General features: G+C 41.8%; 1 protein-coding gene across 1 annotated transcript in view; it reads left to right on the top strand.

Moving 5' to 3' along the window:
• GEN1 (GEN1 Holliday junction 5' flap endonuclease) overlaps nt 1-16,196 on the top strand; it is a 240,191-nt gene that overhangs the window by 178,901 nt on the left and 45,094 nt on the right. Inside the window, exon 10 of the mRNA XM_053711236.1 lies at nt 2,123-2,184. Coding sequence (XP_053567211.1) covers nt 2,123-2,184 — 62 coding nt within the window. The remainder of the gene's footprint in view (nt 1-2,122; nt 2,185-16,196) is intronic.

Genomic DNA, 16,196 nt, shown 5'->3' with positions numbered 1-16,196 from the left:
AGGTTTCTCACTGAAATTATTTACAAACAGCTTGTGCAATTATGGCACAAATGGTTGTAAATGCTTCTCTGGGATCCCCTTTGTTCAGAAATAGCAGACATATATGGTTTTGGCGATGCTTTTTGGTAATTAGAAGGCTGCTAAATGCCGCTGCACATCACACGTGTATTATGTCTAGCAGTGAAGGGGTTAATTAGGGATCTTGTAGGGAACTTGCAGGGTTAATGTTAGCTTTAGTGTAGAGATCAGCCTCCCACCTAACACATCAGACCCCCTGATCCCTCCCAAACAGCTCTCTTCCCTCCCCCACCCCACAATTGTCCCCGCCATCTTAAGTACTGACAGAAAGTCTGCCAGTACTAAAATAAAAGGTATCTTTTTTATTATTATTATTATTATTATTATTTTTTTTTTTAGCATATTCACATATGCTGCTGTGTAGGATCCCCCTTAGCCCCAAACCTCCCTGATCCCTCCCCCTCTACATTATTGGGAGCCATCTTGGGTACTGGCAGCTGTCTGCCAGTACCCAGTTTACAAAAAAAAATATATTTTTTATTCCCCCCCCCCACACTTTTCTGTAGTGTAGCTCCCCCCCCCCCAAGACTAAACCCCCACCCCCTCCCAGATCACTTAGATTATATATATTACATTTTATATACCCCCCTCTCTCCCTCTAAATATAAACAAAATCTGTTCCATAGTGTAATGGTTCCCACCCGCTCCCTCCCCCGTGCACGCGCGCGCCCCCCGCAATCCCGCCCACCTCTGCATTACATAATCCACCGATGGCCTCCCACGTCGGCTCCCACCCACCGATTGCGGCCATCGATGTCCGCTGCAGAGAGGGCCACAGAGTGGCTCTCTCTGCATCGGATGGGGTAAAATGTTATTGCAGTGATGCATCGATATCGAGGCATCACTGCAATAACCGGAAATCGTCTGGAAGCGATCAGGATCGCTTCCAGCCGCTTTCAACCCCAACGTCGTACAGGGTACGTCGCTGGTCTTTAAAGACCAGGTTGTGTGCGACGTACCCTGTACGACGCATGTCGTTAAGGGGTTAAATATAAAGTTTCAAACCATAGCTTAGAGTGTCTTAAATAAAGGAAACATACTTACCAAAAGACACTCATCTACATAAAGTAGATAGCCAAGCCAGTACTGAAACGAGAATCAGCAGAGGTAATGGTATATAAGAGTATATCGTCGATCTGAACAGGGAGGTAGGAGATGAATCTTTACGACCGATGTTAGGATGACCATTGTATTCAATAGGTAATACTCCCTTCACATCCCTCTGTCATTCACTGCACTCTGAGAGGAACCGGGCTTCAAAAAAGCTGAAAAGCGCATATCAATGTAGAAATCTAGCACAAACTTTCTTCACCACCTCATAGGAGGCAAAGTTTGTAAAACTGAATTGTGGGTGTGGTGGGGGGTGTATTTATAGGCATTTTGAGGTTTGGGAAACTTTGCGCCTCCTGGTAGGATTGTATATCCCATACGTCACTAGCTCATGGACTCTTGCCAATTACATGAAAGAAATATATGTGCGCACACAGACACACATTTAAATATATAAATGATATTGTTAGCAATGGTTGTGGCCAAAACAGATAAATTCAATTAGTGGGGGAATCTATATATATATATATATATATATATATATATATACTTTTGGCATTATAGTGTGTACCTGTGTGTGTGTGTGTGTATATATATATATATATATATATATATATATATATATATATGTATGTATGTATGTATGTGTGTGTGTATATATATATATATATATATGTATGTATGTGTGTATATATATATATATATATATATATATATATACACATACACACTATAATGCCAAAATATATAGATTCCCCCACTAATTGAATTTAGCTGTTTAAAGTTTAGATATCATGCTTGAATTGAATCTACATGTTCTTAGTGAGGGTGGTACCAAAACTACCTTTAACTGCCACCATCTCAAAACTATGTGCATATCTAAGTGGTAGATAAGTTGTAAGCCACACTGTGCTAAAAACTATGCAATGACTTTATAGAATTATCAGTATTTGTAATATATACGTTACAAGGTTATTTTTTCCTCCCCTTTTAGTATCTTAAAGACTCGCATCAGGAATGGAATTCCTTGTTTTGAAATTGAATGGTTAAAACCAGGTAACTACAATATGTTTAGTTCTTTTAAAAAAAATTAATAAAAAATAATCTATGTTGAATAATTTTTAAACAAATGATTCAACTAGTTGTACTGAAAAGAAATTGCTACACCAGTGATTAAAAGAATGTCACAATCATTTACTTGCTATTATTTTTTTGTTTGAACCTTCAATAGCAAACAATAATTTAATCTTTTCAATAATATAACATTTGTTGAATTTCTTAGGTACGAGGGTAAATCACTTTAACTTCTGTAGAAACTTATCTACGTACTGATAAAGAATTTGATGTTACTGAATTAATTCCCGATTTTTAATCTGTCTTCCAGGGGGATTTACCAAATCCTTATGGATCTTCGTATGCATATTCCCCCCCACTCTGTGGCCCTCTCTGCATTGGTCAGCAATGGTGCCGATCGTTGATGGGTGGGAGGGATAGCAAGGAGGCGGGTGGGCGGCCCATCGCTGGAGGGAGTTCCAGTTAGGCCAGATGAAGGGGCCGGGAGCGCGCAAGAGGGGTGCGGAATTGCGCGCGGGACTGGGACTGCTACACTACAGCAAAGTGTGATGGAGAGGGGGGAAATGTTGGGATAAGAATTTGGTAGGGGGTAGGGTATGGAGGGGGGGGGACAGCCTTACTACAGAATCTTTTTTTTTTTTTTATTATTTAAAAAAGAAAAACTTTTTTTTTTTTTGCAAACTGGGTACTAGCAGACAGCTGCCAGTACCTAAGATGGCGGAAAATAGGTAGGGGGGGAGGGTTAGAGAGCTGTTAGTGTGGGATCAGGGAGGTTGGGGGCTAAGGGGGATCCTACACTGAAGAATATGTATTAAAAAACAAAAGCCTTTTATTTTAGTACTGGCAGACTTTCTGAGAGGGGTCAGGGAGGGATCATGGGGTTGGGATGTTTCAGGTGGGAGGCAATCTCTACACTAAAGCTAAAATTAACCCCACAAGCTACCCAATTAACCCCTTCACTGCTGGGCATAATAAAAGTGTGGTGCGCAGCAGCATTTAGCTGCCTTACAAAAATGCAATTCCAAAGCCATATATGTCTATTTCTGAACAAAGTGAATCCCAGAGAAGCATTTACAACCATTTGTGCCATAATTGCACAAGCTGTTTGTAAATAATTTCACTGAGAAACCTAAAGTTTTTGAAAAATATATTTTTTTTTTATTTTATCACATTTGGCGGTGAAATTGTGGCATGAAATATTCCATAATGGGCCTAGATCAATACTTTGGGTTGTCTACTAAATATATATATATATATATATATATATATATATATATATATATATATATATATATACACACACACACACACACACATATGAAGGGATATTCAGGGATTCCTGACAGATATCAGTGTTACAATGTAACTATGGCTAATTTTGAGGGGGAAAAAATGGTTTGGAAATAGCAAAGTGCTACTTGTACTTATTGTCCTATAACTTGCAAAAAAAAGCAAAAAACATGTAAACATTGTGTGTTTCTAAACTAAGGACAACATTTAGAAACTTTTTAGCATGGATGTTTTCCTTCTAAATACAGGGAGAGTCCACAGCTTCATTCATTTCTTTTGGGAATACAGAACCTGGCCACCAGGAGGAGGCAAAGACACCGCAGCCAAAGGCTTACATACCTCCCCCACTTCCCTCATCTCCCAGTCATTCTTTGCCTTTCCTTTACTCTGTAATCTTCCGAAGTGTCAGAAGATTACAGAGTAGTTTCTTATGGAGGGTAGTACTCTTCGAGATGGGATTGGAGTTTTAAATAGTCTTGTCAGCCTCTCAGTGAGAGCATTGATGAAAGTTGGAGTCCGGAGATGCAGGGAGAGTCTTTCTGCGAAACCATCCCGACTCATGTTAACAGCTCCATAAGCAATCAGCGTTGACAAGTTTCACTGCCTGCTTTTCTGCACTTAAGTCCATGTCAGAAGCGCTGCTACAATCTGTCAAACTTGAAGGACGGTGTTGCTGTTCCACGGCACAGATTCCGGTAAGATTGTTTTAATTTTTATATACTTATAACGTTAGAAGACAGGGTCTCAGTGGGGCTCCTTTATCTTTATGGAATCAAGGGTTAATTTCTCAGGAGGGGGATTGTTGAACAGTGGGGGCTTTACTCAGGTTTTTGTGATTTTGACTTTTTATGTGTATGGGAAGTTTGGGCTCATAGGCTTTTACGGAACGTACAGGTTTTCGAGCTGTGCAGTTTTTTGGACTGGCAAGCTTTTCTTAGCGGGAGTGAATCCTGCACGTTGCACCACGTGACCGGGTGAGGTCACGTTTTTGTTTCCTATTTCCGTATTCCTGACTGTGCGACTGCAAAGAGGATCCATTTTTTTTCTCTACCTGTCTGGGTCATAGGAGGTGGTGAGTGCCACAGCTATTGGGGGTGTAAGGTGCCAGTTGTTTTTTGACCATAATCTACTTAGTCGAGTTATGGAGGATTCTGTTATGTTAGAGGGGGTTTCCTCTGATTCAGATATTGATACCTGTGTATATTGTGAGGAGGCCCGGGTAACCCAGCCCTCTCAATTATGTTCCGTATGCCGCATTAGAGTGTTCTCTGCTTCCCACGTTGGAGACCACTGAGCCATCCACATGAGGTGCGTTCCCTAACATCTTCTGGTCCTGCACAGGCGGTTGCCCGGCATATCGTTACACCACCTGAAGGTGACCTGTTTCCACCAGAGGTTACTGCACGGTTCCACATGGCCATATCTCTGGCCTTAACGCAATTGCATCTCCCTGCCACGTGCAAGTGGAGGCTTGATCTGTGTACTCCTGCCCAAGGTCCGGCATGTAAGAGGACTTTGGTGTCCGATCAGTCTTCTGGGGAAGCGTGGTGTACTCTGAGGCTTCAGAGGTGCTACCTCCAGGGTCGGAGACCTCAGATACTCCGATGGGTGTGAATTTTGCCTTTTATATTTAGAATGGCTCGTCTGCGTCTACTTCTGAGAGAAGTTTTGGCAATGTTGGAGGATCCTATTTCTGATCGGTCAGCTGAATCTGTCTGCTGGTTCAGATTGTGATCTTGTTTAGACGACTGGAGGGATAGTGATCCTATTCCTTATCGTCTTTATATTGTTATTCTTGGTTTTTGTATCAGTTTTCCAGTTCGGAGATATTTATTTTCCTTTGTTTTTTGAGCGTGAGATTATGTTGAAATTCTTCTTAGGAAGATTTTCGCTCTGGGATTCTGGTATTAGCGATTTTCATGTCTTGATTGTTGGAATCTTCCGGTGGAAGTTCTATTTAAAAAAAAAAAAAAAAAAAAGAATTACAAAAAATAGAGGTGGTCTCTGGTCGGGGTGATGTTCCCTCGATATGTCTGAGACTATGTTTAAGCTTCTGAGCTTGTATTTTTTTCTGTTTATTATTCTCAGTTTTCTGGCCCTGCTAGAAATTTAGAGTTTTGCCGTTTGACCCTAAACAGATATGTCGTATCCTTAATATCGGGCTGGTCCTGGTTGGGGTATAGTTATGTCTGTTCTTTTGCGGTTTGTACAGATATGTTGTATTCTGACTAATAGGCTGGTCCTGTTTGGGTTCTTGTTACCTTTCTTCTTCTCAAGAGGTTGGTTTTTCGGTCCAGAGGGAGCACTTCTATCCTGGATATCAGGCTGGTCCTGTAAATCATCTTAGTTGGGCGTCTGATATTGGATCGTATGCAGTCCAAGTGGCCTACGAGTTAATACCCTACCTTGCAAAGCTGCTGCTTAGGAGTTTGAATTCTGCTGTGACAGTTTTCTTTAGTAGAAGTTTTGCCCCTATTGATGAGGGAAGGACGGGTGACTTTTGGAGTCTTTTCCCGGTTCGTCTTCTCAGGGGTGTATTTCCTCCTTTATTGGTGCTCCTTAGGGGTTTTCTCGTTCTATTTGGGTTTCTATGCTCTCTAGATAGAGCTTATTTTTTCTTTCTCTTGAGGGTTGATATACGGTTCTCTCTCCCTTTATCAGGGAGATGGAGATTTTCCTATCATCATTTTGAGGAAATACGTTTTTTCGGGACCGTATTGTTTCCAGTAACCTTGTTCTGATTCTAGATTTCTGGGATGCAGGGGGGTTTTCGTTTTATTCAGTATCCTGTTTGTTCTGGTTTCTGGTTGCTCTTCTCTTGGCGGTTCTGGTTTCTCCATCGTCTCCTAGGAGTTTTAAGGAATCTCTCCTGTTCTTTCCAGTTGATTTTGGAATGGAGTTCCTGGGGTAGGCTCCAGGGGGGTTCTTGAATCTGTTTGAATTTCAGACAGGAAGTTTCCTAGGCCTTTTTTTGTTTAAATAGCTCTAGGGTTGCCCTGCTGTTTTCTTCTATAAGGTACGAAGAGTCAATGGATTCATCCTTTACTTTTGGGATATTATCCTCCTGCTAACAGGAAGTAGCAAAGAGCACCACAGCAGAGCTGTCTATATAGCTCCTCCCTTAGCTCCACCCCCCAGTCATTCTCTTTGCCTACTCTAAGTACTAGGAAGGGTAAAGTGAAAGAGGTGATAAAATATTCGTTTTAAATTTCTTCAAGCAAGAGTTTTTTTGTTTTAAATGGTACCGGTGTGTACTATTTACTCTCAGGCAGCAGATGGATGAAGACTTCTGCCTGGAGGATGATGATCTTAGCATTTGTAACTAAGATCCAGTGCGGTTCCCACAGAGGCTGAGGGGTACAAGAAACTTCAGTGTGAGGAACGCTTTCATGCTATATAGCAGTGAAGTATGTTCAGTCATTTTTTCTGGAGAGACTTTGTATTTCAGAAAGGCTGACAGTATCCCCATAAGGGTAAGCAGTAATCCTAAGAGCTATAGAATGGCATTACTAAGCTTGCATAAGGGGCTAATTACAAAAATGGTTGACACTGAGTTTTGAATGTTTGTGGGCAAACGTTTTATGAACTGGGAGTGCTGTTAACGTTTTGTTGGCAATAACGTTTTTTGGACAACTTTATTGAGGGTACACTTGGCTTATTTTTTGGGTCTCAGAACCCACATGGCTAGTTTAAAACCGCTCTGGTGCGGTTCTTTGAGGCTGTAGAGTCATCGAGTGAGATGGACGGGGCCTATTTTCGCGCCTCAGATGCGCAGTTGTTTTCACTCAGCAAGCTCCAACTCCTGAGGGCCCTTGTGGATGTTTTGGGCCAAATCGAAGCTTTAACCCCATATTTACTATCCCTGAGGGCAGATAGGCGACACAGCAGGCCTGTGGCAAGGTGCTGAGGGTGTTTTTTCCGGATTTAGGCCTAATTTCATTCCGTTTTGCACTTTAAAGGGTTAAATGTTAAATTTCCTTGTGGGGCAAACTTAACTACACATATTGAGTCTGCTTGCAAAAATTTGAAAAATTTGGTGCATTTTAAAGCAGTTTTGCAGAACGTGTATGCTTTTTTTCTCTTAAAGGCGCAGTACCGTTTTTTAAGATTATTTTTTTCACTAAATAAAGTGTTTTCATGCTTGTTTGTAGTCATTACTAGCCTGTTCAACATGTCTAACTGAAGAAAGTCATTGTTCAATATGTTTAGAAGCCCCACTTAGAATGTGTCCCTCATGCAATAAAAGGTCAATAAATTGCAAAGAACATATTTTAGCTACTAAAAGTATGTCGCAGGATGATTCTCAGTCAGAAGGGAATCAGGTAATGCCATCTTATTCTCCCCAAGTGTCACAACCATTAACGCCCGCACAAGCGACGCCAAGTACTTCTAGTGCGTCTAATTCTTTCACCCTGCAAGATATGGCCGCAGTTAGGAATACTACCCTCTCAGAGGTTTTATCTAAGCTGCCTGGGTTGCAGGGGAAGCGCAGTAGGTCTGGTGTGAGAACAAATGCTGAGCCCTCTGACGCTTTATTAGCCATATCCGATGTACCCTCACAATGTTCTGAGTTGGGGGTGAGGGATTTGCTGTCTGAGGGAGAGATTTCTGATTCAGGAAAGATGTTCCCTCAGACAGACTCAGATATGACGGCTTTTAAATTTAAACTAGAACACCTCCGCTTATTGCTCAGGGAGGTTTTAGCGACCCTATTGTAGTTCCAGAGAAATTGTGTAAAATGGACAGATTTCTAGAGGTTCCTGCCTACACTGATGTTTTTCCGGTCCCTAAGAGGATTTCGGACATTGTTACTAAGGAGTGGGATAGACCAGGTATTCCGTTCGCTCCCCCTCCTACTTTTAAGAAAATGTTTCCCATATCAGACACCATGCTGGACTCGTGGCAGACGGTCCCTAAGGTGGAGGGAGCTATTTCTACCCTGGCTAAGCGTACAACTATACCTATTGAGGACAGTTGTGCTTTCAAAGATCATATGGATAAAAAAATTAGAGGGTCTCCTAAAGAAAATATTTGTTCATCAGGGTTTTCTTCTCCAACCTATAGCGTGCATTGTTCCTGTAACTACTGCAGCTTCTTTTTGGTTCGAGGCTCTGGAGGAGGCTCTTCAGGTTGAGACCCCATTAGATGATATTCTGGATAGAATTAGGGCTCTCAAGCTAGCTAATTCTTTCATTACAGATGCCGCTTTTTAACTGGCTAAATTAGCGGCAAAGAATTCAGCTTTTGCCATTTTAGCGTGTAGAGCGTTATGGCTTAAGTCCTGGTCTGCTGATGTGTCATCAAAATCTAAGCTTTTAGCCATCCCTTTCAAGGGTAAGACCTTATTCGGGCCTGAACTGAAAGAGATCATTTCAGACATCACTGGAGGGAAAGGCCATGCCCTTCCTCAGGATAAGACAAATAAGAGGAGGACCAAACAAAATGATTTTCGTTCCTTTCGAAACTTCAAAGGTGGTCCCTCTACCTCTTCCCCTGCTGCAAAGCAAGAGGGGAATTTTGCTCAATCCAAGTCAGTCTGGAGACCTAACCAGACTTGGAACAAGGGTAAACAGGCCAAGAAGCCCGCTGCTGCCAGCAAGACAGCATGAAGGGGTAGCCCCCGATCCGGGACCGGATCTAGTAGGGGGCAGACTTTCTCTCTTTGCTCATGCTTGGGCAAGAGAAGTTCAGGACTCCTGGGCTTTAGAAATCATTCCGAAAACAGAACAGGGGCAGGGGTTCTACTCCAATCTGTTTGTGGTTCCCAAAAAAGAGGGAACCTTCAGACCAATTTTAGATCTCAAGATCCTAAACAAATTCCTCAGAGTCCCATCCTTCAAGATGGAGACCATTCGGACTATTTTACCAATGATCCAGGAGGGTCAATATATGACCACCGTGGACTTAAAGGATGCGTATCTACACATCCCTATCCACAAAGATCACCAGTTCCTCAGGTTCGTCTTTCTGGACAAGCATTACCAGTTTGTGGCTCTTCCCTTCGGGTTGGCCACAGCTCCCAGAATTTTCACAAAGGTGCTAGGGTCCCTTCTGGCGGTTCTATGGCTGTGGCGCCTTATCTGGACAATATCTTAATTCAGGCGTCGACTTACCAACTAGCCAAATCTCACACGGACATCGTGTTGGCTTTTCTAAGATCTCACGGGTGGAAGGTGAACGTAAAAAAGAGTTCACTTATGCCTCCATTCCTGGGAACTCTGATAGATTCGGTGGACATGAAAAAAAATTCTGACGGAGGTCAGGAAATCAAAGATTTTAACCATCTGCCGAGCTCTTCATTCCATTCCTCGGCCGTCAGTGGCTCAGTGTATGGAGGTAATCTATGGAGGTAATCGGACTAATGGTAGCGGCAATGGACATAGTTCCGTTTACTCGCTTACATCTAAGACCACTGCAACTATGCATGCTCAAACAGTGGAATGGGGATTATGCAGAATTATCTCCTCAGATAAATCTGGATCAAGAGACCAGAGACTCTCTTCTTTGGTGGTTGTCACAGGATCATCTGTCCCAGGGAATGTTTCCGCAGGCCAGAATGGGTTATAGTGATGACAGACGCCAGTCTTCTGGGCTGGGGTGCAGTCTGGAATTCCCTGAAAGCTCAGGGTTTGTGGACTCGGGAGGAGGCTCTCCTACCGATAAATATTCTGGAATTAAGAGCGATATTCAATGCTCTCCAGGCATGGCCTCAGCTGGCTTCGGCCAGATTCATAAGATTCCAGTCGGACGATATCACGGCTGTAGCATATATCAATCAGGGGGGAACAAAGAGTTCTCTAGCGATGATAGAGGTTACCAAAATAATTTGATGGGCAGAGAACTCACTCTTGCCATCTATCAGCAATCTATATCCCAGGAGTGGAGAACTGGGAAGCGGATTTTCAAAGTCGTCAGACTTTTCATCCGAGGGAGTGGGAACTCCATCTTGATTCAGCAATCGGGCACACCAGAATTGGATCTGATGGCGTCCTGTCAGAACGCCAAACTTCCTTGTTACGGGTCCAGGTCAAGGGATCCTCAGACAGTACTGATAGATGCTCTAGCAGTACCCTGGTCGTTCAACCTGGCTTATGTGTTTCCACCATTTCCTCTCCTTCCTCGTTTGATTGCCAGAATCAAACAGGAGATAGCTTTGGTGATTTTGATCACGCAGGACTTGGTATGCAGAACTGGTGGACATGTCATCTCTTCCACCATGGACTCTGCCACTGAGACAGGACCTTCTGATTCAAGGTCCGTTCCAGCATGCAAATCTAGTTTCTTTGCGGCTGACTGCTTGGAGATTGAACGCTTGATTTTATCCAATCGGGGTTTCTCTGTCGGTCATAGATACCTTGATTCAGGCTCGAAAGCCTGTCACTAGGAAAATTTATCATAAGATATGGCGTAAATATCTTTATTGGTGCGAATCCAAAGGCTACTCATGGAGTAAGATCAGGATTCCTAGGATTTTGTCCTTTCTCCAAGAAGGATTGGAGAAGGGGCTATCAGCTAGTTCCTTAAAGGGACAGATATCTGCCTTATCAATTCTACTGCACAAGCGTCTGGCAGATGTTCTAGAATCAAGCCTGTTCCTCCGCCATGCAGTTTGAATTTAGTTCTTAAAGTTCTTCAAGGGGTTCCGTTTGAACCTATGCATTCCATAGATATTAAGCTTCTATCTTGGAAAGTTCTGTTTTTAGTTGCTATCTCTTCGGCTCGAAGAGTTTCTGAATTATCTGCATTGCAATGCGACTCACCTTATCTTGTTTTCCATGCTGATAAGGTGGTTTTGCGTACCAAACCTGGATTCCTTCCTAAGGTTGTTACTAATAGGAATATCAATCAGGAAATTGTTGCTCCTTCTGTGTCCTAATCCTTCCTCTAAGAAGGAGCGTCTGTTGCACAACTTGGACGTGGTTCGTGCTTTGAAGTTTTACTTGCAAGCAACCAAAGATTTCCGTCAAACGTCTTCTTTGTTTTTTGTCTATTCTGGAAAACGTAGAGGTCAAAAAGCTACGGCTACCTCTTTCTTTTTGGCTGAAAAGCATCATCCGTTTGGCATACGAGACTGCTGGACAGCAGCCTCCTGAAAGGATTACAGCTCACTCTACTAGAGCGGTGGCTTCCACATGGGCTTTTAAAAATGATGCTTCTGTTGAACAGATTTGTATGGCTGCAACTTGGTCTTCGCTTCATACCTTTTCCAAATATTACAAATTTGATACTTTTGCTTCTTCTGAGGCAATTTTTGGGAGAAACGTTCTTCAAGCAGTGGTGCCTTCTGTTTAACCATCTGTCTTGTCCCTCCCGTTCATCCGTGTCCTGTAGCTTTGGTATTGTATCCCACAAGTAAGGATGAATCCGTGGACTCGTCGTACCTTATAGAAGAAAAGTAAATTTATGCTTACCTGATAAATTCATTTCTTCTATGGTACGACGAGTCCACGGCTAGCCCTGTCATTTTAAGACAGATTATATTTTTTTATTTTAAACTTCACTCACCTCTGCACCTTGTAGTTTCTCCTTTTTCTTCCTGTACCTTCGGTCGAATGACTGGGGGGTAGAGCTAAGGGAGGAGCTATATAGACAGCTCTGCTGTGGTGCTCTTTGCCACTTCCTATTAGCAGGAGGATAATATCCCACAAGTAAAGGATGAATCCGTGGACTCGTCGTACCATAGAAGAAATTAATTTATCAGGTAAGCATAAATTTACTTTTTTCTTCAGTCCTTCGCTGGTACTGTGGGTGGTTGATGTTTATCAGTCTGGTTTTTCAGCTGGGCATGTTACTATCTATCTCCATAATCTCATAGATTTCTGGTTTGTCAACTTCGGTCGCTAGTATACGGTATGTTTTTCCCTATTTTGGGAAACTTACTTTTTGTCTACTGGGGCAGTTGTCTTATCACTTCCATGTAAGTGTGAGAGTGTCTTCTGGGATTTTTTCCGTTTTCTCTTAAGAATCTTTGGTCACTCTTTTTACTCTAAGGACCTGGTCTTCTGAGTTTTTCCAGTTGGGTTCTTTCTGCAGTAGATCCTTTTTCTGACTCTTGAGAGTTCAGCAGGAGGTCGTGGGATTCTCATTTGATGTGTCCTTTGGACGAATTTGTATCTTTGGTGGGATCTGATCTAGGTTCTCTGGGCGTTTTTGCCTTTCCTAGTCTTACCCCTAGGGGATTGTGGTCAGGGATTCTTGAGTAGATCTCTGGATCCTTTCGGTGATGGGGAAGTTTATTCTTTCTTATTCCTTTTGGCTATGTCTCCTTTTCTGATTTGACTCAGGGCAGGCATCAGGGTACCTGATTTCTCCTTGTTTTTTATTTTATTTTTTGTGCTACGACTCTTTTTCGTGGTTGGTTTTCTCGGTTATGGGTGCTCCTCATTATGACAGAGTCTTCGCCCTTGGGGTCTTGATGTATCCTGACAGGGGGTTTTCAGAAGGGTGTCAGTCCTTTCCTCAGCGTGTAGCTGGTCACTTGTTTTACTTTTTGGATTGACGGCCGTCCTTCCCTGTTTTGGTAGGGTGGTGTTGGTTCTTTCTGATTTTTTTTATCTCTTCTTGAAGTCCTCTCTGGCCCTTCCAGGGTGTCCTGGGAAAAAGGTTCTTAGGACGGCTAGTTCTTAGCCTGGCGGTCTAACAGTTGTGCGGTTACAGGTGGTCTCATCCGTCACTTCTGCCCTGGATATGTGGGCTCCTAAGAAGATCCAGATAGCTGTTTCTTTTCTATTCCTGAGGTTGTGAACTCTTGGTGTTCTTTTCCTTTGCTACAATGCAACTGCGGTCAAGCTGTTGCGTTCAAATTTTTGTCCTCCAGGATACTAGACTTCTTGTCTAGGATTGCATCGGCATTGTTGCAGAAGATGGTCCTTGAATTGTCTATTCATTGAATTGTTACGTTTCTGGGCTTCCTCTTCCTCTGGATGTGTACGATGTTGGGAGTCCTGGTTGTCCTCCTTGTTGGATTCGTGGAGTAGTGTTCCTTCTCCTGATCTCATAGTCAGCGGGACTCTCTTCTACTCAGATGTTTGTGTGCTCCTTTTGGGACCAGTGTTTTTGTGTGGTCTCCGACATGGGCTCTTACAGTCCTAATTGTAGGGCAGTTACTTGTTTCTGCTAACTTTTGGGTCTTTTGCTTCTATTAAAACAGTTTTCGGGTGTTGGGAATTTTTCAGGCTGTAGTGCCATCAGATTGGGCCGCCTTATTGTTAACCCCCAACCCCCCCCCCATGCTCTCCGGAAGGCGACCTTAAATTTAAATTGCTTTCTTCTGGTTCCCTCGGAAATTGCTGTTCCTTGTTCCCTCGGCAGAATGACTGGGGGATGAGGGAAGTGGGGGAGGTATTTAAGCCTTTGGCTGGGGTGTCTTTGCCTCCTCTTGGAAGCCAGGTTCTGTATTCCCAAAAGTAATGAATGCAGCCCCTGGTCCCTAAGGTAAGAAAATGGTAAAATGTTCTGGTCACTAAGGGGTTAAAGTCTAGTTACTTTATAAGGACACTGAATTAATATATAGGCTAAAAACATTACCGTGCTCTTTTCTCTATTTTATTTTATTTATTTTTTTCCCAAAAGTTTTTTTGCATTTTACATTTAGCAAAGTTTTTTAAATGGTTGTAGAACAAAAACAAACCTTAAACAAATGTTTAAGTTTTAAAAAAAAATAAAAAAAAATTCTGGTGTATGGATTTGAGTTATTTTCTTTTAAATTGAACAATAATCAACATCATAAAGCTGCAGTTAGCTTTTCTTCTGATACCACCTTAAAGCGACATAAAACCACAAATGTGCCTTTCATGGTTAAGATAGACTATACAATTTAAACAACTTTCCAGTTTACTTCTATTCTCAAATTTGCTTTGTTCTTTTTGTATCCTTTGTTGGAGTAGCAATTCACTACTAGCAGCTAATTGCATATACAAGACTCTTCTGACTGACCTGATGTGTTCAGTTACCTGTCAGTAGTAAATTGCTACTCCTTCAACAAAGGATACAAAGAGAACAAAGCAAATTTGATGATAAAAGTAAATTGTAAAGTTGTTTAAGATTGCATTTCCTATCTGAATCATGAAAGTTTGACTGTCCCTTTAATGGAAAAAAAATTATGCTAAAAAAAAAGTAAAGTTGCTAATTTTTACAGCTATATGAAACTGTTGTGTGATGCTGTGATGAAGAGGTGGTACTCCTTTGAAGGTGGTAATGGAATATCCTTACAGGGACGTAAAAACCAATGTTTTATTTGGAACTAGCTGCTGATTGGTGATTGCATATACAAGCCTCTTGTGACTGGCTGACCTGATGTGTTCAATCACCAATCAGCAGCTAGTTCCCAGTAAAACATTGTTTGCTTTTTATGTCCCTTTAAGGGTTAAAGATATCCCATTACCACCTTCAAAGGAGTACCACCTCTCAATTATTGCCTCCAAATGAAATAAGTCTTTTTAGCACTAGTTCTTCATCACAGCATCACACAACAGTTTCATATAGCTTTAAAAATTTGCAACTTTACTTTTTTTTTAGCATAAAAAACTTTCCCTTAAAGGTACAATCTAGTCAAAATTAAACTTTCATGATTCAGATAGGAAATGCAATTTTAAACAACTTTCCCATTTACTTTTATCATCAAATTTGCTTTGTTCTCTTGATATTTTTTGTTGAAAGCTAAACCTAGATAGGCTCATATGCTAATTCCTAAACTCTTGAAGGCTGTCTCTTATCTGGTTTTCTGGTTTTGACAGTTTTTCAGAGATAGACAGCACTAGTTCATGTGTGTCATATAGATAACACTGTGCTTACTCCCATGGAGTAACTTATGAGTCAGCACTGATTGACTAAAATGCATGTCTGTCAAAAGAACTGAGATAAGGGGGCAGTCTGCAGAGGCTTAGATTTAAGGTAATCATAGAGGTAAAAAGTGTGTATTAATATAACTGTGTTGGTTATACTAAACTGGGGAATGGGTAATAAAGGGATTATCTATATTTTTATGCAATAAAGTTTCAATTTGACTGTCCCTTTAATAATAAATACATGATAAAATACTTATTTCCTTCCTAAAAATAGGGAGAGTCCACAGCTTCATTCTTTACTGTTGGGAAATACAACACCTGGCCACCAGGAGGAGACAAAGACACCCCAGCCAAAGACTTAAATATCCCTCCCACCTCCTCATTACCCCAGTCATTCTTTGCTTTTCGTCACAGGAGGTGGCAGAGAAGTGTCAGAAGATTCGGAGTCCTGAAAAATGGTATTTGCCCTTCGAGATAGGACTGGAATTTTAAGTAGTCATGTCAACCTCTCAGTGAGAGTATTGAGGAAAGTTTAGAGCCTGGAGATGCAGGGAAAGTTTTTTTGGGAAACCATCCAGACTACTGCTAACAGCTCCTAAGCAATCAGTGTTGAGAAGTTTCACTGCCTGCTTTCTCTCACTCAAGTCCATGTCAGGAACGCTGCTATAAGACTCTCACACTTGAGAGGCTATGTTCTGTTCCACAGCATGGATCCTGGGTCACAGCGTGGCTCTTTTTAAACCTTTATAGGATCCAGGGTTAATATCCTCTGAAGGGGGTTTATTGAACAATTGTGGTTAATTAATCAGGGTATTAATTATTTACATGCTGCTTTGTGTGATTTTTTTTTTCCTGGACTGGTAGACTGTGTTTTTGGCTGGAACAAATAGGTTTCACTTTTAAGTTTCACTTTCGTTT

This window comes from Bombina bombina, chromosome 4 (genome assembly GCF_027579735.1).
Source record: "Bombina bombina isolate aBomBom1 chromosome 4, aBomBom1.pri, whole genome shotgun sequence".
Taxonomy (NCBI): domain Eukaryota; kingdom Metazoa; phylum Chordata; class Amphibia; order Anura; family Bombinatoridae; genus Bombina; species Bombina bombina.
The sequence above is the reverse complement of the archived record's forward strand: the minus strand, read 5'-3'. Positions and strand labels throughout refer to the sequence as shown.